The sequence below is a fragment of the Eretmochelys imbricata genome, chromosome 7 (genome assembly GCF_965152235.1).
Source record: "Eretmochelys imbricata isolate rEreImb1 chromosome 7, rEreImb1.hap1, whole genome shotgun sequence".
Classification (NCBI taxonomy): Eukaryota; Metazoa; Chordata; order Testudines; family Cheloniidae; genus Eretmochelys; species Eretmochelys imbricata.
This window is the reverse complement of record NC_135578.1, coordinates 18468730-18493375: the sequence shown is the minus strand read 5'-3', so window position 1 is coordinate 18493375 and position 24646 is coordinate 18468730. Positions and strand designations below refer to the sequence as shown.

General features: G+C 42.9%; 1 protein-coding gene across 2 annotated transcripts in view; it reads left to right on the top strand.

Moving 5' to 3' along the window:
- Positions 1 to 24646, top strand: part of SRGAP3 (SLIT-ROBO Rho GTPase activating protein 3) — a 218649-nt gene that overhangs the window by 187444 nt on the left and 6559 nt on the right. The window contains exons 11-19 of one of the 2 annotated variants that reach the window (XM_077821475.1): positions 2652 to 2679; positions 10290 to 10320; positions 11008 to 11068; positions 12066 to 12143; positions 13373 to 13507; positions 17540 to 17645; positions 17882 to 18109; positions 20051 to 20130; positions 23336 to 23516. In XM_077821475.1, the coding sequence (XP_077677601.1) occupies positions 2652 to 2679; positions 10290 to 10320; positions 11008 to 11068; positions 12066 to 12143; positions 13373 to 13507; positions 17540 to 17645; positions 17882 to 18109; positions 20051 to 20130; positions 23336 to 23516 (928 nt within the window). Of the gene's footprint in view, positions 1 to 2651; positions 2680 to 7595; positions 7699 to 10289; positions 10321 to 11007; positions 11069 to 12065; positions 12144 to 13372; positions 13508 to 17539; positions 17646 to 17881; positions 18110 to 20050; positions 20131 to 23335; positions 23517 to 24646 lie in introns of both variants that reach the window. The other variant, XM_077821474.1, reaches the window with a different exon arrangement.

Sequence of the window (24646 nt, the reverse complement as noted above, 5' to 3'; positions counted from 1 at the left end):
AAAGGCTTAAGCACATGCTTTAAGTTAAGTAGCTGCTTAAGTGCTGTCCTGAATAGAGACACTTTTCTCTCATTGATACCTAACACAGGGATTTTTAGGTCTATTGGGAACAATATAGATTTTTTGTGTCTTATGCCCTGTTTGCAGAAGACTGAGATGCTTTATAGCCCTGGACAGTTGTTCCACAATGGGAGAGAGGATACTTATTTTTAAAGTTTAAAGAATCAGTGGTCTCCAATCTCATTTTAGTACTACAATACGCATACTGCTGATCTTAATGTAATAAAAAATAATTACCTTTTGTTGACCTTTATCACAAACATATTTTCTCCTCCAAGTTTATTGAGCTTTAGAACCTACCTTTCCCTTAGATCCTGTGATTTATTGCCTGTAGCGTGTTTCTTAAACAGAACTGCATCTAAAGAATAACATTTTAACATAAGAAAACTGTCATGGACTCATAGGGCTCTATGAAAATACTTTCTTCTCCCAGAATTCTCAATACTCCGAATAGCTGGATAGCCCACTAACACACTGCAGTAACAGAACAATAACAATCTGTTTTACATCCTCATTGGGGTAGTCCCATATTTCAACTGAACTTGGGTATGGATCTCATTAGATTTAGTCAATCTCTGCACATTGCCAGGCAGAGCTCCCAGCAGCTGTTTCCAAATTCAGGCTTTGACATTTTGGAGGAGGGAGAGGTAGGTGGAGCAAAGGGTTAGTAGAAATCTGACCATCTGAGCTCTTCCCATAGATCAGATCTTAATGCAGAGAACAGATAATAGTGCTAAGATGATACCATAAATCAGTGGGTAAAATGATTGGACTCCTGATGATGCATTGCTAATCATTGTTCCCTTAACTAGAAACACTATGGCGGTGCTTAGGAGAGAGAACTATAGTTAAGGTTGCAAAGAGTCAGTTAAAACTCCATTTTTTCCCCCTAAGAGCTGTGTGAAAACAGCCACAGGTGTGTCACAAAATTGCACGTGAAAATGCTGAGCATTTCATTCCAAGCTCTCAGGTGATTCCAACATTTAGACTTTCTGCAAAAAACCCACTAAATGGCCATTTTCACACTGGATATTTAAAATGGCACATTTCAGTGTGACCTGATTTTTATCTGAAGCAAATCTGGCATTTTCAAAACACTATATTTTTGGCTCAAAAGTAGGAAATTACTTGCTTGTAGGGACCTTAACTTTTGCATTTCCTGACTCTCCTTGATTTTATTGTACCACTTTAGTGTCACATTATTATGGGGTGTAATGTTTTTTTAGAAGAAAACCAGTGGGATTTATCAACAGCTTTTCTACTGGGGGAGAAGGAGAGGTTGGAGTCAACAATGCCATAGAGGTGGCAGGTCTGGGAAAGGATGGCTGAATGACCAGCTGTCCAGTAGAAGGGAGGTGGAGAGGAGGGCTTTTTCATCATGTTGAGTTTTAGACATATCTAGAAAGAGATGTGAGAGAGGCAGTCATGGGAGTCTGCACAGCGCAGGAGAGGTTCAGGTGGGAAAAGAGAGTTTTGCGAGTTGTAAGTGTAACCCACTGGTGAGTGTGTGTTACCGGTCCCCCTCTGTGTCCAGTCTGTCGGGGCTATGAGTCTGTTACAGCCCCAACTACAGAGCCTAGGCTTGTTAGCTCAAGCTGTAGCAGCTCATGCTTTTAGCACTGGAGGTCTCCACTTGACTTACAGGCTTGATGGCCAAGATGGTGGCCGTCGCACAAGCAGAGATGGTGTTTGAACTTGTGTGATTGAACAGTATCACTCAGGACAGTGTGTAGATGGCAGTGAGGAGTCAGTTGAGGTCTGATCCCTGGCAACATTGTAGCAGGAATGTGAACTTGAACGTTTTCTTTTATGTGCCATACGAAATAAAGAAGAAATCAGCTTTCCAGGCCTTCGCAGAAAGGCACAAACAGCATGCGAAATTAGTTTACAATTTATCTGTGGAATGACATAAACTTATAAAAATGAATAGATCTTATCAGTGATATGCTGCCATTTATATAAAATCCGAAGACTATAAATACATGAAGGGAATAAGAATATTGACAGCCAGAATAGAGTCTGCCTGGATATGATTAGATGGTCTTTTATCTCTTAGGAAAAGCTGAGCTACTGAATACTTCGCTGTATTAAGATGCTATTAGTGGCCCTCCATGAGGCAGTGGGATAATCTTAGCTCACTCCCCAGGGGCAACAGTCCTTATCAAGATACTGCTTTCCTATTTGGTTTGGTATAATAATCAGACACAAGGGTCAGATCCTCGGCTGGTGTAAATCAGTGTAATTGCACTGGTAGCAATGGACCTGCACTGATTTACACCACCTGAGGACCTGGTTGGTTTTTATGAGAGGCAAGAAGACACAAAATACTATCTCGAGACTCAGTCCTGCAAATAAGCCATTGACATCAGTGGATGGTGAGGGGACTCCGTCACTCACAGGTTAGGGCCCTTGACTTGTAAAACTTCTTTCAGCGGAGGAGTTGTTAGGGTAACATAGCAACAAGCTAGAAATCTTCTGCACCATACAGAACTGACAGCTTAAATATCGTGTGTGTGTGTGTAAAAACAACCCACATCCTAGGCACTGATGTGAAAATGAGATGGAAATTCATGTGCAATTTTTCTTTCTAGGTGAAAGAGCTGAATGTGGCACAACCAGGTAAGAAGGGTTTCGTCTGCTTTACCCGCTTGGGGAGGGGGCTGGCTCACTTTTTCCGAGGGACGAGACTCAGGGAAAATGTGGTTTGATTCATTAGTTATTGACACAGCACACTGGGTTTCAAATGTAGCTGTATCCTCCAGCTGCCCTGTGCTGGGCTATGCCCTGCGACAGGGGAGAGGCTGAAACCCAGCTCCCCACATCAGCGGCCTGCTCCTCTGCTGCATTGTCTAAGTGGATTAATTAGAATGATGACAAACAGGCCCTTGTTTTGCTGCAGTGTAATTTCCATCTGACTAGCTCTGAAGTGCCTGGAAGTGCTGTGTCAGCACGGTGCATTGCAGTGTCTCGATAAACGTATCTGAAGTTGTGCTGTATTCATAGCCAGCCTTAGGACTGCACAACACATGGGTGTCAACCCTCCCAACCCTGTCTCCAGCCCCTCCCAGTCGATCCACTGTTCAAGCAAGGGCATGACATGCTGCATGGGACTCCAGGTGACACTGGGGTGACCACCCAGATCCAGCCCTTGTAACTGGTGGTATGAAAAACGCTGGTACTTCCCCATCCAAATAAATTGGTTAGTCTCTAAGGTGCCACAAGTCCTTCTTTTCTTTTTGCGAATACAGACTAACACGGCTGCTACTCTGAAACCCATCCAAATGAAGCAATTGATGGAGCTGAGAGTAGATGTAGGAGGGAGGGGCCTTTACTATTGCATTTTCCGACTGCTTGGTACACACAGCCATTGAGCTCAGCTTTAGCAGCTTGCTATGAATTTGTAGGATTTATAACAATAGGATGTGCGTCAGTGGTGCTGCCAAACCCCTCTCCACAGCTAGTAGAAACCCCTCATCATCTGTTTATAGCCCTGTTTCGGTTTTTCATAAAGTTTTCAATACCAGCAGAAACATTTGATCTTATAAACGCTGAAACATGCTGGCTGCTGTGACTGCATTTCCAGACAGGAAAACAGCTCCACTAGTGCTCTGTGGAGCTCTCTCTTCAGCAAGCTATTCGGAAATGGAGGCATACTGCTGGAATTAACATGCCTTAAAACGTCAGCAAGGCTGAGAACTGACCAGGATTCTAAACAGAGGTGGCCGGGGCCAATCACACGAGAACACAGAGATTCCTTTCTCCCCTAGGCAGAAATATCCCATGGCGGAGACAGGAAGCTCTGTGAATTTGAGGAATCCTTACATCAGGGTTATCTGGGTTTGCCCTGCTGTGTAAGAGGTACATGGCTCAACTTCCTAATCTGCATAACTCCCAACGTCCAATGGAGGCAAGAGGCATCTGCTCAACTGCCTGCTCACCCACTTGTTGCAGGCCCTGGATAGCAGATTCTTCAAGAGTCATGCTTCCAGATCCTTCCCGGGTTCTTCCAAGGCTATCAGCTACCCCAGGAGCCACTGATCACCTACTTACTGGTCCTGGTTGGAGCCATAGTTGGCTGATTGCAGGCAGAGCGATAAAGCCAATTGTTGTGTAGAGCATTGTCTCTACTGATGCCATGTTCCAGCCCAGACGGGATTGCATTTCAGTGGTGCTTTGTGATCCTTTGGATGAAAAGGTGCTTTTAGTAAAGGACTGATTGATTGGTGAAGGGCCACCAGAGTAACTAAAGGAAGACCAAAAACTGTACCTAGACTTTGCTCTTAAGGAGCTTCCTTATCTGGGGTGGAAGCGACTGGGACAGTATCACAGGCCAAAATAATCAGGGGAACGAATAACAAAGAGTGATGAGTGAGGGATGACAACACAGCACTCTGCTTCTTTTGTTGTTTTTGTCCCTGAATTTACTTGTGTATCACATAAACAAACAAATGAGAAAAATCTCCTCCTCCTCTGATGTAGCACTATAGGCACTGTCAGAATGGCCTTCCGACTAAATCCAGCTGGAGGCCAGAATGCCACAATCTTTTTCCTTCAGGGCCTCATCCAGCTCGAGGAAATCATAGAGCAACAAACCTCCTCGGTCTCTTTGGTTTATATCACAGTCATCTAACTGAGAATCGGATGGGCTCTTCACTGCACTGTAATGATTTCTACTTCTGAATTGTCAATTGAAGGAATGGCTATAAGCAGCAAAAGTGCCTGGAGTCAAATTGTTTCTTTTAATTGAAGGCACCTGATTTATGTGTCAGTGGCTCATGACTCTGTCACCTTTTAACAGATAGAGTTGTTTGTAAATTGTTCTTGTCAGTTCAGCTCAAGTCTCTGAGAACTTTTGCAGGAAGGCCCTTTGCACTGATTTTAGCCAGACTCATTAAAATCCCCTACTGTGATGTGTTACAATACAAATATCCATAACATTTTGTGGCCGTGAGGATGAAGGTAGAGTGGAATCACGACAGTAGGACTTCATGTCATTTTTCTCCTTCACGGTCTAGATATTTGAGTTCTGTAGACTTGAATTTTAGAAGATATAGTCACGTTCTGAATAATGTCAATGAGAACCAACTGGCTAAATTTCTACCCAAGGCACTGAAATAATCCTTCTGTGCTTTCATGGGCTACATGTCCAGGAGTGTTGAGCACAATCTCCAGTGAAGTCAGATGGGGCTGCAGGAGCTCATTGCCTCTGAAAATCATGTCCAAACACCAGCAGCTCACAGGGCAGAAGCTAGCATCACTTGCCAGCCATTCCAACTATAAAGGCAGTGGGCCCAATTCCGCTCCTACGTAACTGTATTGTCTTCATGGAGTTGCTCATAACTGCCCTGGTGTAAGAGGCAGCGTGGTCCAGTGAATGGGGCACTTGCCTGGGACTCGGGAGACCTGGGGCCTGTTGTAAGTTCTCTGCTCTGTGACTTGGGTGAGTCACTTTTATGTGCCTCTGTTTCCTGTCTCGCCCTTTGTATATTTTTGACTAGTAAGTTTTCAGGTCAGGGACTGTCTTTTACTCTGTGTATATACAGTGCGTGGAATAATGGGTGCTGCTCTCTGTTGGGGTCTGTAAGCACTACTGTGATTCCAGCAGTAATAGTAAGTGTGAGACCAGAATCAGGCCCAGTAGTTGCTTCACTTCAGATTCCTCCTTCATATACCGGCCCCTTAGGATGTCCTGACACTTCCCTGCTGTCTATCAGACACTCTCTTTACTTGACCATTGTCGACTTGAACTACGGTACTTTTTGTGATTTATTTTAAAACAAATCTCACTGTATAGAAAAACCCACTGGGAATTTGAAACAAAGGGAATTCATTGCGACAAAGACAGAGCCCTAAATATGGGTTTTTTTAATCATTTTCCCCCCACACACCATTCCATACTCAATTTGGTTTGTTGCCAAAGGGTTGTATAGAGACTGGGTTGTGCGCTTCAGCTTGTTATTGCTATGTTGTGCATGAGTGCTGGCCTCTGCAGGGTTGCATGGGGTGGCTGGAGGCTGTCTTGACTTCAAAATTTAAAAACTACATTGAAGCATAAATTTTGAAGGAAAGAAAATGACAAAACCCAGGAATTTGGACCTGCATTTTTTTTTTCTTACAGCTATTTGCAAATTTTGGTCCTAAGCTCCCCAGCCTAGACAATGTCCCTATGAATATTTGTAACTGTAATATTACAAATAAAAGTTAGCTGTGGGTTCTTTGGAGGTGCCATCACTTTCCTCCTAATTGCTGAGTTCCCAGCACTAGGATGAGATCTGTTTGGGAATAAACAGTTTTGCCCCGAGTGTTTTCCGTAGGTTAGCATTGGTGTAATTGGGGGATTGGACTGAACTTTTCAGCCGCTCTGAGAGCTCTCTCAGCAAGACAGTGCGATGAACTGGCATAAGTGGCAGGAAAATGTTAAAAACCTAGCGCAGGACCAACACTGGCCTTTACTTTTGTAAAAATGTTATCCCTGCTTCTAGCCCAAATGCCAAGCCGGGACTGTGATACATGTCATCTCACAAAGTGAAAAACAAACCACAGCTTAACAGAGGTAATAGACAATATCTTGACCAGAAATATTAAGCAGCTGTATTATTTTCTGGCATGGAGGTGACCGGTTCTGTGTGTGGCAGGAGAAGAAGATTCCTAATAGTCCATCATTTATTCAGATCCTGGTGCGCAGCTTTTAATTTCCTGAGAGGGGTGTGTCTTATGATGAACCACTAGTAGCTAGTCAGGGTTGTGCATTGTGCCTTTTAGCGACATCCTGTTCAAGCTGTCTAGTTGCAGCCACTCTGCTGGTGATCATATCATGGGGCATTGCTGGACCACTTTGGGAGATCATGGAGGGTAATGGGCTGCCAGTTTATAATTTTTAGCTATTCCTATTATAAAGATTCATTCTTATTGCTAAATTACATAAAGCTGACCAGGCGTTAGGTGACTTACAGGCCAGTGGGAAGACACAGTCCCTGCCTTCAGCAGCTTACAGTGTAAAGCCCCGATTTTTTGCAATGAGTTGTCCCCAGAAAGGCTCTCCCACACATGCTTCCCTGGAGCTGTGCGTGGGCACAGCAAGGCACCGTGCATGGAGCTCCTCCCAAGATTGAGGCCTAAACCATACATCCAAGATCTGTCAGCACACACAAGGATCTCCCCCTCCAGACGCTTAGCTAGGGCTTTGAAATAATCAAGTGTCTGCCCTAGAAAAACCTATGTGAGGTTTTACGCTGAGCCCTGGCTCGGGACATTGAGCGTATAGTCAGTGCTGTGTGGATTCCCATACAATGTGGGCATAATCAATAAAGGTCTCAGTGCCTTGATTTAAGTAACTCTCAGTAAGTGGGGATGCAGCATCAAGCTTGGTAGGAAGATGCCAGCGGGGGGAATAGCTACAGCATCTGTTTAGAGCCAATGCACTAGTCTTTATAGAGGGTTCCCCACCCCCCCACCCCCCGCCACAGCCTTTGAGATCTTTCCCTGTCAATGTATTTATGTTGGTGTTTTGATTTCTTTTGTTCCATTTCTCCCAGGCCCCCATGTCTTCCCCCTAAACCACAGAAAATGAGGAGACCTAGGCCTCTCTCAGTCTATAATCATAAACTCTTTAACGGCAATATGGAAACGTTCATTAAGGTACTTGCTGGCTGACAGTGAGAGTCTATGAACGCTGTGAATGTAATGGTGGTTTTTCTATCCTAATTGCTAACTCATTTCCTCTTTTGGACCTGGTCCTTCCTATCCACTGTGCACACTGTTAACATGGCTAGTATGCTCTCTGCCTCAGTGAAGATTTCCATCCATATCTGTTTTCACCCATGGTGCATTCATTACATTACTTGTCACGCTACTGTCCACACCAACTGAGAGGGATGAGATAATGGTAATGACCCTTGTGGTACAGTGTGGAGTCACCATGTCATTCTTGCCTGTCAGCAGGTTAATTGCAATGTGCCATATCTTATCACAACAGGCATAGCTGTGCTGGCTTTCTAAGTTGCTGTTATATGAACACCCTGGAAGTAAACAGCATCACTCCCACCTGTCATAGAAAGAGATTTGCAGAAGATCAAGCAGCAAAAAATAAAGAAAATCCCCAAAGATCCTGGTGTTCCATTGTTCGGGGCCCTTTGTATCTGGGGAAGGAAAGATAGCACAAAAGGCAGCTATATATATTATAAAAACACCTAGACTTTTATTTTTAAGAGGAGTGTTGAGCAGGGGTGAAGCAACCTCACAAGAAAATATTGTCCTTTGAGGAGGATTCCCTGAGCAATGTCTGATTAGAAACTTTAAAAAAAATCGGAACATTTCATCTCCTGTTTTCATGGCTGCAGGCGGAGAGAAAATGATTCATAAACTCTCACAAATCTTCTCCCTGTTGTAGAGTATGTTAGCAAAGCAGACTTCTGCTGAAATGTTTTGTTTAGAGGGGGCTGAATGGGAGGATTACATATTCTATGCTTTTCTTAACTCTCCCCCCAAAAACAAAACAAAAACTAGTCAGTTAGAGTCAATGCCAATATGGATAGGTTCTGATGCCCTCCAGTCAAATCCAGCACTGGCAGAGCGGATGAGCCTCCCCTTGTAAGGTGTTTTACTCTAACACAGGCTGGGGAATGGAAGAACGGCTCTCATAGAAGTAATGCCCTTGTGTCACCATAGACCCTGCATCAGCAGTCCATCCTTATTCAGCAAAGCACTCAAGCTGGTGCTTACTTTCAGTCGTGTGCTTAAATGCTTTGTGAACTGCGGACTGTAGAAAACAAAAACTATAAGCAACACATGGGAGAAGACTGTCAACGTCTCCCTTTTATTACTCTTTCATTACAGGAGCAAACTGTTTCTCGAAGAGCCCTAGTGGCTTTGGCTCAGTGGCCTGTGACACTCTTTAGAAAGATCTAACTTGCTCTGGCAGTTGGCACAGTGTACATCTCTGATAATTTTTTGGATCAAATTGTTTTTAAATTACAGCGGTATCAATCCAGATTAATTTGGTTGATACCAGTGAAGCTAGGAGCAGAATGTGACTCTTGATTATGCATATAACTCAGGATCCACTTGGCCCATTCAGTCCTAATAAACCCTGTAGTATAAGAATAATAGTACAGATCTTTGAAGAGGCCTTCAAAGTCTTTCCCCTGTATTCCCCAAGGGTTAATCTAATTGTCTAACTGCTGATCCTCCAAAATCTAATCCTGCAGTACATTCTGTTTATGAAGGGATGAGAGCTCCTTTGCTGCAGACGTTTCAACCGAGACTGGAAAGAGCATGAGAGAAAATATGGTAGTGAACAGCACTTGGAAAAGCCTGGATTAGACGAACTAATGGGCCTTTTCCATCCCTGTTTTAGATTATTCTATTATGCTATTTTAGTGCAGCCATAAACCTAAAGGCAGTGTTTTTAAATTGGGAAGCACATTGTCACAAATAATATACAGTCCAGACATACAAAGCTGTTAATCTTTTAATACTTGTAATTTTTCCATTCTTAAATTGATTTTTAAAAAGGCAATATTGATTAAAGTCCAGCCTGTTAAATATTGTTCTGGAGTAATTAGCTGCACTGGAAACCTATCTGAAAGGAGTAGTGTCCTACATAATAAGAAGAGTCCTGTGGGAAACCATTGTTCACGTATTTACAATCCTAGGGATTTCTGCACCAGATCAGACCCACAGTCCATCTAGTCCTGAACCTCGTGCCTGACAAAGGCTGGTACCAGATGTGTCTGCATAAAACCCCCCATAATGGACAATTATGGAAGTTCCTAGCAAACCCAGGGCAGTTAGTGATTAACAGATGCCTTGAACACAAGGGCTTTCGGTTCCCAGGAATTCTCTGTTCCCTTCTTTTTGAGAAGCCAGGGCACCACACTTCCCTCTGAACACCTGTGGGATGTGGATAAAAAATAGAAGCCCACTTTGAATACAGGGATGGGTGGGAGAGACTGGGCAGTTCAGTAGTGGAAAGGTAGAAGGAGGAGGAATGGCACAAATCTGGCAAGAGGCTTCTGAATTCTTGACAATCACTGAGGCTCAGACACTGCATACTAAGCAGGTTTTGGGGGGTGAGGGTGGAGGGAAGTTGGGGGCTTGAACTGGATCTTTCTAAGCTGCCATTGCATTTGAGCTTTCATGGCCTCCAGAAGATATGCTTACTTTAACTGATCTTATTCTTGCTTAATCTTTTCTTTTTCTCCTGCTCTGCTGCTTTTTTATGTTATCAGAGGAAGAAGGAATGCTCGAACAAGGAACCAGGTATTTACTAGAGGGCCTCCTTTCCGAAACCCAACTAAATTGACATGAGGGATGCATTTGTATCCCTACTGTAAAAATGTCCACTTCTAAAGCCCAGCCTACCTGCAAACCTCCCCCAAGTCTACTGGGGCCCTCTGAGAAGTGGCTTAAATACGAGAACAAAAGCCAAAGTTCATTCTAGCGTGAGGCCCCTATTTAGGTCCATAGTTAATGCATTTCACGCATTTTTTTTTTGTCACTTTTGTGACAACGGCTTTTTTTTTTTTTTTTTTTTTTAAGACTAAAATATTCTTTAAATTCTGTAACCAGAAGCCTGTTTTATCAGACAGGTAAAATGCAAATCTTGATCTGACTTATAATGACGTCTTTGAAACTGAGTAGCTGTGATCCAGTTGCATTTGTCCCTTATGTTTTGCTTTTCAGTCAGCCATATAAGGAGAATTAGCTTTTCGCCCACATTAATAGAGTCCTTTTCCATGAATGATTGACTTCACACAAGTGTACTCAGCACTGTTTGATGGCTTGATGTTTTAGCACCTCCTTTTCTTGCTTATTCTCTTACTAAACTCAATGGCGCTCATCTTCAAACCTGAGTTTTTGCAATCTTTACTTGAATAAGCTTCCAATATGTTGTTGTCAGCAAGCTAATAAGCTCTTAATTCTTTATTGAATTAAATTTTTTTTTAGGATTCAGGACAGGCTATCCCACTTGTAGTTGAAAGCTGCATCCGATACATCAATTTATATGGTAAGCAAATTCGTCATTTGCTGATAGCTACAATGAAGGCTGTTGTGTAAAAGAAATCAAGTATTTGCAGTTAATGATGAAAGATAATAGAGGAGCCAGCTGTCTTGACCAATTGTATAGATGTGAGTTATAATGATATAAACTATGATGTAATATTGTATAAATGACAAATATATGGGCCCTATATGGGTTTACATGGGGTTAAATTGTTCACTTGGACCTTGATTCAATGGGAGCCGGTTGCAGTATTTGATCTAGGGGGGGTTGGAATAGAAAAGGCAAAGCAGAAATAAAATCTTAATATGGTATCCCCTGCCTCTCCCTTTCTTCCACAAAGAGACAAATGTAGCCCATGCAGCGCTCATCAATTTCTTTAGCAGCAAAACCAAAAACCAGTGGAGGCTCCTTGGGGGATGCTTTGGCTGGCATGTTTCAAGTCGGACACAGTGCAGTCTGTATAAGTCACTGCACACTGGCTCTGGGATGCCCTTTACCTGTCAGTTTTGCCTCTCGTCTTTCAGATCGCACCTGCCCCCACTTCAAATTCTTTTTTCATTGCAAGTGTTTGTGTTACTGGGGAAGGTGGCGGTTGAGGGGAGCCCATGGGGCTGTTTTCTGGTTGAGATTTTGTCAAGCCAGGGCAGGAAGGTTTAACATCAGCTCTTAATGACCATGTCTGTATAATGCTGTGTGTTGCCCAGTGTGGAAAATACAGACTTCTGCAATGTTTCTTTCTACGGGCGAAATGTAGGCTTTCTGGAGCATGAGGGTTGGTTCTGACTTTTTTTTATCTCTTTAATAATTTGGGGGTAATGGGTGGGTCCATCTGCTTTTACTTTCCCCGGGTATTGTTCTTTACCAGATTCTGTGGAATTTGGCATATTAACCCCCATCAGATTCCAGCAAAATAGCAGAACAAAACAACTGAAATTCCACATTTTGATGTTGATTTCAACACACTGGAACAAATCTCTCTTCCTTCCTTCCTTCCTTCCAGGTCTTCAGCAACAGGGTATTTTTAGAGTTCCTGGATCTCAGGTTGAAGTCAATGACATCAAGAATTCATTTGAAAGAGGTATGTGAGTAGCTTGTGGACCTGCCAAGGAACATTGGTGCAGCTAAGAGTGTGATTTCTGGGACCTCTCCTCCTGTCCATCAAGGAGGCAGAGATTAAGGGTGGATTTTAAAATACCTAACTCCTCCCCTAAGGGCTTTAGAAAATCACACCCTAATGGCCTTTAGACAGCATACCATTTCCTGGATAACAGAAAACGGGGATGATGAGGACCTCTTCTTGTCCCTCTGTGCTTGATGGGGCCAATGCAAAATTGTGTATGTTAGCTATCCTTTATCACTCTTATACATAGGGAAAAGACTGACAAACTTCGCAAAGGCTCATCTTAACTCGTAACACAGGGAGTAAATGTAAAATTGACCTCCAGATGACATAGTTTATTAAAAATGAATAACCATGAGCCTCCGCCTGGTCAAAAACACCCAGACATGTAAGGGTTGCAGGATTGGGCCTTATATTTATATAAAAATTGATCTGGGTGAAATTGTATGGCCTATGTTAGACAGGAGGTCAGATTAGATGGTCAATTTGGGCCATAGAATCCGTGACTCCATAAATACTTTAAAATAGCTGTTGGTGGCTGGGGAAGGTTGTGAGCACATGACCACCATTGAAGGTTCCAGCTGGGGTTTTCCAAGCCAACCAGGGGACTTGGTTGCCCAATTACCATTCATTTTAATAGGAACTGGGCATCCAAATCCTTAGGCACCTTTGAAAATCTCCACCTACAGATTTATCACCATACAATGCACTTGTTGAGCTGGCCAATACTATTCCATTGATTTCAGTGTAACACAGGTGAACTGGGACATGATTGCATCATCCAGCAGGTCCCGTCTTTTGATGCTGTCCCGTACCACTGTGTCTTTCTACCTTGAGTTGTCTGACACACTGAATGCAAAAGATGTATTGGGCTGAAAACTATGAAAAAGAACCAAATAACACCACTAACCTTCAGGAATGTTTTAAAACCCACACTGTGACAATTACCGGCATTCCCCTGATTACCATAGGCTGGACTATAGAATGTCTCGGCATGATGCTGCTTAACACAATATCTTATTAAGCCATTGACTTGCTGGGAAACTACATAGTGTTGCCATTGCATGTGTTGCTTTTTTTTTTATCAATGCAGAGCTTCTGGTTTTCCAATTCTAGTTAGCTGAGTGGTGCTTGCTGCCTAATTCAGCTAGGAAAGAATGCTGGAAATAAATCTTTTGTGTCTTCAGGTGAAGACCCTCTCGCTGACGATCAAAATGAACGTGATATTAATTCGGTTGCTGGGGTCTTAAAGCTCTATTTCCGAGGACTGGAAAACCCACTCTTTCCTAAGGAAAGGTTTCAAGATTTGATATCTACTATAAGTAAGTACCAGCAGTGAGACATAGGTAGGTTCCTTAGATTTTGCAGCTGCAAGACCGTATCCTCCATTAAACAGAGAAGTAGCGGTAGATAAGCCCATCAGTACAGATAAGCATCAAAACCTCTTCCGAACCTCTTCTGTCTGCAAAAATTGGGCTCAAACAGCCTCAAGAGACCAGTCTTTCTCATGGTATTTGACCATTTGCATTTCACATCCCAAACAAATCTGGAAAGTGCTGAGGGTCGTGAATGGTGGGGGTGGGGTTGTTTCAGATACCTTGAACCTTACAAAGTTTTTGGGTTTGAATTTCAGGGTGAAGGTTCAGGTTGATTGTTTTTCTTCTCAAAACATTCCACCCTGCTCTTCTCAAACTAATGGACCCAGGGGGAAAAAACTCTGATTTCCCAGACTTAATTATATTTCTCCCAGTATCTCCTGGTTGCAGTGAATATGTATTGCCAAGTGATGGACTCTCTTAGTGCCCTTGAGGGAAAGGGCAACTGGTGGGATGAACCTGCAGTTTTAGAAATGACAGGGGAGCTTGGTGTGCATTTGTGCATAAAATGCTTGCTCTTAGTTTTATTTTACAAAAGAAATATCCAGAATTTATAGACTTCAGCCCTAGTCACAAAGCACCTGTCGAAGTATGTGAATATTCTAATAGGAGTATTCACTTGCTTAATGATAAGCACACGTTTAAGTGCTTTGCTTAATCAGGGCCTTTACTGCTCATGTCTAATCTTTCCCCTCAATGTTAGTGTACAAAAATGCTAAAGATTCAGCAGAACCTGAAGAAATGGGTTACACCTAGGGGTGGGTGACATTCAAATTGGCCTGTTTCTAGTAAGATGTGCCGAAGGTATGCTCATTTTTTCAGCGACATAGGCTTGTGTCAGTAGGCTTAGAAAATTCATTGCCTCATATTTTTGTTGTATAAAATGACTATTCCTGTCAAAATGTTACATACAGCAAAGTCTGTGACGCAGAGGGTGTATGTGTGCAAGCATCCCACACAATGGAAGCGATTTTCACTAACAGTTTCACAAAATGAAAGTGCTGAATTTTGCACGGTTCTAGCATTCACGCACCTGACACAGGCTGCCTCTTACAAAGACAGTCGCAAGCAAGGCTGCAAAAGGCTTGATCCAGCCCCCGCTGAAGCCCATAGGCGTGAATGGGCATTGGATCTGGCCCAAGGTCCCAATTCAAAAAGGTAGGTACGTGTATGCTTAACCTTAAACACATGAATATTCCCACAGGAGTTAAGGTGACTACTTACGTTCTTAAAAGTTAGGCATGCACTTAAGTACCTTGCTGAACTGGGGCCAGTTAGCAGAATTATAAGAGCCTTTGGGAGTGATTCCTAGCATACATCAGTGGTTAATTTTCTGGTTCCTTTTCTTAGTGTTTCCTTTTCTTTTCTTCTTCCTTATCCCCCTCTTTTAAAAAAAACGGTTTTATAGCTTTTCTTCTCCTCTTTCCTACCTTTCGTTTACAGCAAGTGCTGCTGATGGTACATGTATACTAAATGTCTTCCTTTTTTCTGTCCAATAAATGTGTGCTATATAATGTCTCTCTCAACCTAAATGGGTTGGGAAAACGTCTACATCTGAAAACCACTCAAAAACAAAATGCTGTAAAATGATCAAGCCTTGTACTTACTGTTCTGGCCCACGAGCTTACTAAGGCAGAAAGGTTGACTCAGCTGAGAAGTCTCTCTGGACTCTCTACTGCAGTAAAACAGAAAGCCTGTTTGATTTCCCTTGGCTCACTCTAAACTATTCTGAGTGACTTTTTGCAGCAGGTGGCATTGCACATGTCATAGGGCCTTTGAATGCCCCGGAAGGCTGCAGTGCCATATAATTCACTGTTTATGTGATATGAGAGCGTCTTCCTTCCTTAACATATGAGAGGCTGCCTGTCACTTTTGCTCAGCTGGGAGCTGAGAGTTTACATGGAAACCTTTCTCAAATGCACATGCCAAGGAAATGGACAGAAAAGGAATTCTGATTCTAGAGGGTCACAATTCACTGGTGTGCCCCAGTTATAAAGGGATGTAGGTATGATTACATCCATTAAAACCTCTCTGTTACAGCTGGTTGAAATATTTTTTATTAATGAACATTTTGAAATTTGCTGAGAGGGTTTTGTTCCACTGGGTTTCAATACAGATCATTCATCATTGTCATCTTGTTTGGATTAAAAAATTCCTTTATTTTTAAATTTTTAAAAAAATTTAATTTAAATCAGCCCCCTCCTTAAGCAAAACCAAAACAACAAACACTGACCACCGCAAATGATGATAAATAAAGAATAAAATAATATTTTCTTCAAAGAATGGAAAACTTTGAGAAAATCAAAATGTTTTCTGCAGTATTTCCATGTTTGAAATCTGGCCAGTAGTCACTGAAAAGCGTTTGAACAAAAAATATTGACCAGCTGCGTGCAGCCTGTGTGTTTCAGCGTGATAAGCAAACTTCAGCAAGGTTCACAGTTTGACTAAGCACCCGAACATCAGGCAGTTCATTTAGGGTACATCTACGGAGCCTGCGGCAATGAGCCTCCCAGCTTGGATCGACAGACTCGAGCTCATGGGGCTTGCATTACTGCGCTAAAATTAGCGGTGTAGATGTTGCGGCTTGGGCTGTTTTTGGAGTGCTAGCGGAAGCCTTGGTAACCTGAGACAACTGAGGTCCACTGCTGTGGCTGTGTAAAACGTACCCGTCGAGTATTAATCTCTCTTGGATCATCCAGCTTGGACAGGGAATTTCCTAAGAGTGTCTGCTCTCACAAAATCTTTGGTATTGATTGCTTCTCTTTGGATCAGAAATGCCCTGGAAGTCACTTTTCTTGTACCATTTTAGACAGAACCTGGGACAGCAGAGACACCCAATTTAAAAAAAAAAAAGGGGGTGGGGTGGGGTGGGGGGAATATGGGATAAGCTAATTAAACTGTCACCTTGAGTAAAGGCTCTGCTCAGGTTGAGTCTAGTTCTGTGGTTGGGCCATGGAAAAGTGCTTTAGCTGCAGTGAAGGTTCAGGGAATAGCGTGGGTCATATGTAAACCAGTGCGCTCATCTGTATTCCCAACACTGTGCTCACGCTACGTCCCTGAAGTCACACTTCATAAAGAAATAGATCAGCTTTGAATACAGTATGTTAGCTTTGATGGTGTGCATAGAGGGATAAATCCTGTCCTGAGTTAGTGTACTCCGGCAAAACTCTCATTTGAGGTCGATGGGAGTTTGACGTGAGTAAAAACAGAGCAAGGATTCAGTGAAAGACTAAGGGCTTGTCTACACTTGAAATGCTACTACAGCAGCACCACCGCAGCTCTTCAGCGTAGACACTACCTACGCCGATGGGAGGAGTTCTCAAGCTGGTGTAGATAAGCCACTTCCCCAACAGGCGATAGCTAGGTCAACAGATCTAATGTTGACCTCGGGCTGTCTACACTGAGCGTTAGGCCAGTTTAACTACGGCATTCAGGGATGTGCATTTTTCACACCCCATAGGTGATACAGATAAGCCGACTTAATTTTCTAGTGTAGACCAAGCTTAAGTAAGGACCTCAGGATTAGGCCCATAAAGCAGTAAAGAAAATTAAAACAGAAGTAGGATAGGAAAGCTGAAGAACTTTTGTTATCAAATCCTTTGGAAAATGGCAGTAGCTGTTTAGGGATCAAATGTATAAATACTGGTAATAAAGATGTAGCCATGGAAATATCTAGTTTCAATTAGATGCAGAATTTAATGCATGCGCTGAATTTCTCCATGCAAATTCTACATTTACAGGCATAAATGGGCATTTGTACACACAGAGCTGCACAATTTTGGTAGACATGTTTCTATGTTTGGTCGTTAGTGTCATATTATAAATCAGATCTGTCTGGAAACACAAAGTTTTTTCCCCCTTACATGTCAGGCTATTAGATCTGGATAAAAGTCCATGCTTTACTATGTTGTTTAGCCACTAGAACCCTTCAGGCAAGTGCCTGACCATATAACTCTACCATGTATTCTTGTGTTCCAGAAATGGAGAACCCTGCAGAAAGAGTGCACCAGATCCAGCAAATCATCATTACTCTGCCCCGAGCCGTCATTGTTGTCATGAGATACCTCTTTGCTTTCCTCAATCAGTGAGTCTGTTTATCTGGTTCTTATTTAACTGAGCTGCTAGCTCCCCTCTCTTCCAGAGGCCTCCCTTTTCTTGTCAAGTCAAATGCTGACAGGCATTTTGTTTGTTAATATTTTGGTGTCTGCTCTGGTTTAATGTCTTTCCTAGGCATGACTGCATGAACTCTCTGTAGTGCTGGGTTTTGGCGCCAACATTAGACGGCTCAGAACTTTACCTGTGGGTTGCTTGTGTTTGCAGCTTGTCACAGTACAGTGATGAGAACATGATGGATCCCTACAACCTGGCCATCTGCTTTGGACCAACTTTGATGCACATTCCAGACGGGCAGGATCCGGTGTCCTGCCAAGCCCATGTAAATGAGGTCATCAAAACCATCATCATAAATCACGAGGGCATCTTCCCCAACCACAGAGAGCTGGAAGGACCTGTGTATGAGAAATGCATGACTGGAGGGGAAGAGTATTGGTAAGACATGGGTGATTGAAATAAGCAACTTTAGTGCTCTAAACAGGGCCAGACTTCTCTCTCTAGCTTTATCTTTTTCCATTGTAAGCCAAGAGTGAGTCTATGACAATGCAGGGCTACTAGTTGGTGCCTGATGAACAAGGGGTTAACTGCAGTTCACATGAGTTCTGGGAAATGGCTTATAAAAGCAGCTATTTAAGAGATTGGGATGGGCAGAATGCCTTTGGGAAGTTTGGGCCAAGCACTCAGGCCTTACAGGTCTGGGGTAAACCCCAGGTGGAAATTCATTCAGTTCTTCCTGTTATAAACATCATGGATCTGATTCTCAACTGATGTAAATTTGATGTAAATTGGAACAACTGACTGATTTGGCTGGAAGGACATTCGTTTACATGAGCTGAGGATCTGGCTTTATCCCTTGCTACTGCATCCTTATCCAAACAGTAGAACCCCTGTTTGACAACTCCCTGGGAACAGAGGAGTTCATAAAATCACAAACGTCATGAAACAGAACATCTCAAACTTAAAGTCAGTGCAATGCATACGTTGCAGAATGGTGCACAGCGGCGTTTTCTTCTTGTCCTTCAAACCACTGCAAAGCCATTTCCAGTGCATTGAGGGCTTTGGGATGTGAAGGGATGTCGGCTTGTTCTTCATCAACATCACTTCCCACACCCTTGTTGAGAAAATGCTTTGTAGAACTGGTCATTTGTAAGTTTGGGGGTTCTAAAATCGAGGTTCTACTGTAACACCATAGATTAGTAAAACGAAGAGAATTTGACAAATCTGCTTTGCTTTTCTGTAGCAACTTGGTTATGTTTCACATTTCTCTCAGCTTTGCTAGTGACAATGGACTAGTTTGCTTATGGTTAGTATTCTCTTTCCAGTCCTCCCACATTAGTTCAGGACAACAGTTGGGGTTTTTTTTTTCTAAAAATGTATTTGCATTTATGCTAAACAAAAATTCTCTAGGTCTAAGATTTCATACTTGTTAATCTTGTTAACACAGAAGCTGAATTTTAGGTCAGTTGTTGTGACCAAATTTCTCCTGAATTGGGAATTTTGATCGAAGTCCTATAGTTCTTTACTCAGTTGTTACGCATACAAAAGTTCCATTGACTCAAGATTATGAAGCCAGTGTTTGGCTTGGGACCCATCTCTCTATATGTCTTGTTCCGGCCTTCTCTTGAGAATGTTAAAAAGGAACACTTGCTTCAATGGGAGTTTTCACTTCAGAGTTCTGCTTATCAGAATTGGGGAATGGGCAAGATTTACTGCACAGGTCATTTCTGCTGCAGAAAGAGCCCCTTTAAAGTCACAATTCAGAGGAAACTATAAGACGTTAACCCAGGCTCAAACAAAGGATCTCAGTAATCGATACCAAGGAATTTTGGGGGTACTTGAAATCCAAACCTGGATTCAGATCTGAATTTTTACAGTGAGTCAGTGTTTTTATAATGGACTCAACCAAAATTTTAGATCAAAATTCCTGAAGTTCAAGGTGTTTAAAGCTTTCATTCATCCCTGTGGGCCTCCCATGATTCGCACCTGCTGTCACAATGAATGCCTGTACAATAAGAGTGTGAAATGATACCACCGTTGAGACCGAGTGGGTGAACGGAGAATTTGTTTTGCCCCTGCTTTGCACAGGTGTAAGTGATGACATGAGGTGCTGGACAGTGGAGATTCAGGCCCTGTATATGAATTTCATAGAATGAGAGTCTCTGTCTTCTGAGAGCAAGTTCAGAGATGAGCCATGATTTGAAAACAAACAAAGGGTGAAATCCTGGCCCCTTTAAAGTCAAAGGCACAACTCCCATGGACTTCAGTGGCATCAGGATTTTGCCCCAAGAACTTGTTTTACTGTGTAGTCTGCAAGTAGAATCTAATTCTTCTTTTTTAAGCTACATTTGTATCTTTTTTTCAACTGTTCAATGTTAGTGACAGCCCCCACAGCGAGCCGGGCACCATTGATGAAGTGGACCATGACAACGGCACGGAGCCACACACCAGCGATGATGGTGAGTGTAGACATAAACAGCGGAAAATTGAGTCTGAGTAGGAAGAGCCAGGGGAACATGTGTGGAGGAAAGCAATGTGTATTTTGCTCCTAATCAAATTAGCTTGGACTACCATATGGTTGTTTAGGGGGGAAGATGTTGCAATGTGCCTGACAGTGTATGTGCATATTAATGAACACTCTAGAGGGATCTAATCAACATAGACCATGGCCAGGGGAGTGCAGGAGGCCACAGGATTCATTTCTGTCTCATTCCGTGGTATTGTGAGAGCTTTAAAACAGTGCATTCAGAACTGCCCCTTATACTCCCGTTAATCCCGACAGTGAGCTCTTCTCTTTTTAATTTGGAATTCAGGTGACCAGGCTGGCTTTTGGCCCCTGTTTTTACAATATGGTCACCACCTGATGGATATGTGAGTGGTGGGGGAAAGAGCAATAGAGACTTGCTGTGTGAAAGTGACCAACAAGTACAGCCTAGGGCAGCGGGGAGGGCCTGTTGTATTTGAGACCCCCTTTCCATTCACCTCCACGTTCTTGTGCGTACCACAGGAAGAGTCATGAATTTCAAGGGACTGATCCAAAGCCTACTGGAATCACTTGGGGTCTTTCAATTGACGTCAGTGGGCTGTGGGTCACACCCACCCAATGGCCCTACTCTGAAGAGAAACCTTAGCCAAAGTGGTTCCGTTCTTCTTCAAAACATCTGCTCCCTCTATTTATTCACAGTCAGGTCTGCTTTCTTTAGTGACACGAATAAATCTGAACTTTGTCTGACTCCTTTCAGACCTGTGGAGCTGAGGCAGCTATGACGGGAGGTGCTGGATTCTGTTCTGGCAACAGACTTGTTAACTAAATTCCACATGAGGGACCTAGTTATCCCTCACTGAAATCTATGCTGATTGTAAGGGCATTGCTTAGGTGACAATGAGGGCAGAATCTTTCTTTTCTAGCTGTGATGCACAAACCAAAATAGAGCCCAGTTTGCTTTCCATATCCAGGTTGCATTTGCAGCTGTGGCTTTTTGGAAAAATAATTGTAAACTAAACAAATTTGTCTTGGGATTATTAAGAGATGATAAAGCCAGAGTCCCAGATGCCTTTTTAATTGAGTTACTTTGCAGAGTGAAGGTGCACTTTAAAATCTGTGTGAGGCACTGCTATGCACACCTGTGGTCTACTTTCTTTATTGCGGTTGTTTCCACTGATTTCTTCGACTGCTGTAAAACCCTGAATGCCTTTCTGACACTTGATGTGGAAATGGCATAAGTGGCCCTAATTGGTGCCCTGTAAAAAGATGGCACAAGGGGCAGGAAGGAGATGTAATAATTCATCTAATAATTCAGATGATTGGAAATGGGTCTTTAACAAAAAAGGCACTCTACGTTTTTGCAAACTGGAGCTACTGTGACTCAAAGGTGAAGGAGAGCAAGCTGCCATTTAGCCAATTTTATGCTTGGATGGTCACATTAATAGTTCTGATTGAGTTTCCGGGTGATTAACTGTGATGCAAGTGTGGAGAAGAAGAGCGGCTTTATTTGATGAATTTACATACTCTGTCTCTCTCTTTACCCCCCATGCACACTCCCTGCTGAAAAGCTCAATATTTTATCAGGGCTCTGAAAGCTCCTCTGATAGCCTCCCTATTATGTTTCTCCAGTGAGCTTCCTCCATTGATCTGCCTTCCCTCCCGTAATAGCCCCAAATGTCACATCATTTGTACTGAGCAAAAATATGTATCGTAGGGTGACCGATCTAGCACAAAGGAACATCTCAAACAATGGGGGATGGTGTCACAAGAGAGAGAAGACTGGGGAGTCTGTCAATATCTTGCAGATTCCCCCTCCCTAGCACTGCCCGCCTCATTCCTGCTTTGTTGCTAAGCAGAAGGGTAGGTCAGATCCTGATTACCAGCAGGTGCTGAGCCTGCAATTCAAAGAGGCAGCAGATGGAATGAAGGAAGTTTCCATATTTTAATGAGAATGGGGCAGATCTGAAAGATCAAGGTTAATTTGCCCTATTTAGCTTTGCTGCTGCCCCTGTTGGTCCCCATTTTTCTGCATTGCAGGTAGGGCTTAAAAACAAGAAGCAGGTGTCGAAGAAAACCAAGCTACATAAGTTGTTCTCTTGCTGGCACCTACTGATGGCCTTGATAGTGGGCTGAGTGGTGCACACTGCTGCCTAAATCCAATAATTTGCATTTAATGTGAATCTGATAAACTGCTTTAAGTAATGCACTGTGCAGTCTAGCGCTCTCACAATCCTGAGGGAGATGTCGTCTCTGCCTTGCTATTGCAAAAACAGCTTTTCAGGAGAGTTGCTGGTCTGATTTTTCAAGTGCTCAGCGTTCACAATTGGAACCAGATTTTCAAAAGAGCTCTGCTACTTGTCAGGCACCTAAATAAAAGACAGCTTTTCAAAAGTGCTCAGCACCCAGCCCCTCCCATGGTGACACTCTGGGCCAGATTTTAAAAATTGCTCAGTGCACTGACTGCTGCTGCATGTTTTGGAAACCTGGCCACTTAATTTTGGTGCTGTAATGGCAGCTGAGCTCTTTTGAAAATCTGGCCTCTAGACACTGATTCTGAAATATCTGATGAATGGTGGCGCTCAGATTGGATGGGGTGCGGTGTGGCAGAGTAGTGGGGGGAGTCTAGAGAAGTGATTTGATGATGGATGGTGGGTATCAGCATAGCTCAGGTTTTATATTCACTCTCCCGATGGGAATCCTCCGAGAGTATTTGCTACCCATTAATAATTCAGACCAAACTGCCTCCAGAATAAAGAAAAGGGGTGAAATCTAATCTGAAGCAGTAGCCAAGTGCTGATTTGATCCCAGGGATGTGAGTGACATGTACAATGTCCCCCACCTAGGAAGAATTGGAATCCATAACCAAAAGAAAAGACTTTATAAATATGGGTGGCCATGAATAAATGTGGTGGCACAGCTGGAAACATCACTTACATGCAATGAAATTTTAATTACTTCCCATTAGCTTTGTAGCTTTTCTTTGTCTCCTCTTGCATGGGAGTCTGGAAAACCAATGAGAATTTAGCAGCCCTAGAAGGATGGACAGTACATAGTAGAAAATGTTGTCAGGAAGCATGGAGAGTCGTATCAATGTCATGTGGGTATGAGGCCTCTGATGGGGCTCAGGTGATTTCTGAGGAGACCATGCCTATATATGTTTTGTTTTCTCTCTTTTTCAGAAGTGGAACAGATTGAAGCAATAGCGAAGTTTGACTACATTGGTCGGTCCCTGCGAGAGCTCTCCTTTAAGAAAGGAGCCTCGCTCCTCTTGTACCATCGTGCATCGGAGGACTGGTGGGAAGGGCGCCATAACGGTGTGGATGGCCTCATACCACATCAGTACATAGTTGTACAAGACATGTGAGTGGGCAATTTAAGTGGGGCAAGAGTGTCAAAATTGTGTCTACAGTTAGGCTTCTACAGCCTTATTTAGCCACCTAAATGAGTGGCCTGATTTTTCAAAAGTGCTGAGAGCTTGTGGGGGGCCTGCACATCCCTGATGTCCAAAAGCCAGGATTTAAGCTGTTTGTGAAAGAAACAAAAGTCCTGTTAACTTCAGTGCAAGCCATTGGGTCTGCACACACTTGAAAATCTGCCCGTTTATTTAAGTATCTAAAATATGGGCACAGGGCCGGTGTTTCCAAAGGAGCCTAAGGGAGTTAAATGCCTCATTGAATTTCAGTGGCATTTGGGCACCTGACTCCTTGAGGCTCATTTGAAAATCTTAGCTAAGGCAGGTAACGGTAGGCTCCTGTTTCAGAAAGTCTTGGCCTCAGGCGTTAAATCTTGACTGATTTCTTTGTAAAATGCTGTTCAAATCGAAAGCCATCATGAATAATAACACTTGTAGCTCTGCTCATTTTCAAAACACTGCACAGACATTGACTAATCATTCAAAAGCCCTGTGGTGCAGGTGAGTGGGTGTCAAGCTCAGACAGATGGTGAAACTGAGGCAGAGAGGTCTAGTGTTGGAGCCAAGAATCAGGAATTCCTGGCTTTTGGTCCTGTGCTCTAACAATTAATCCATACCTCTTAAGCAAGACATTTGTAATCTACACTCACTGGATGAACTGTAATGTTTTTTTTCTCCCCTTAATTTGCTTTGGGAGTTTGGTGCAAAATTTTCAAAAACATCCAATTCCCATTTTTAAAAGTGACTCAGGCATTTAGGAGCCAAAGTCTCATTGAAAGTCAATGAGCCACTCCTAAGTGCCCAAGTCACTTTTGAAAATGGGACTTGGGAGGCTCCTAAGTCACTTGGCAACTTTTTAAAATGTTCTTTTATTTGTTTTAAGAATTCTTCCCATCTTTGATTGCAAATAAATTTTATCTTCTTACCTTTGTTCTTTGCTTGAATGGCAATTATTAAACCACTGCGTGTCTCTTTCAGCACTGTATTATTGAATACATACATGAAAGAGCTGAGCCAGCAATATAGGCAGACAATTTCTGACATGTACTGTTGCATTATTTTGCATCCAATAATTCTT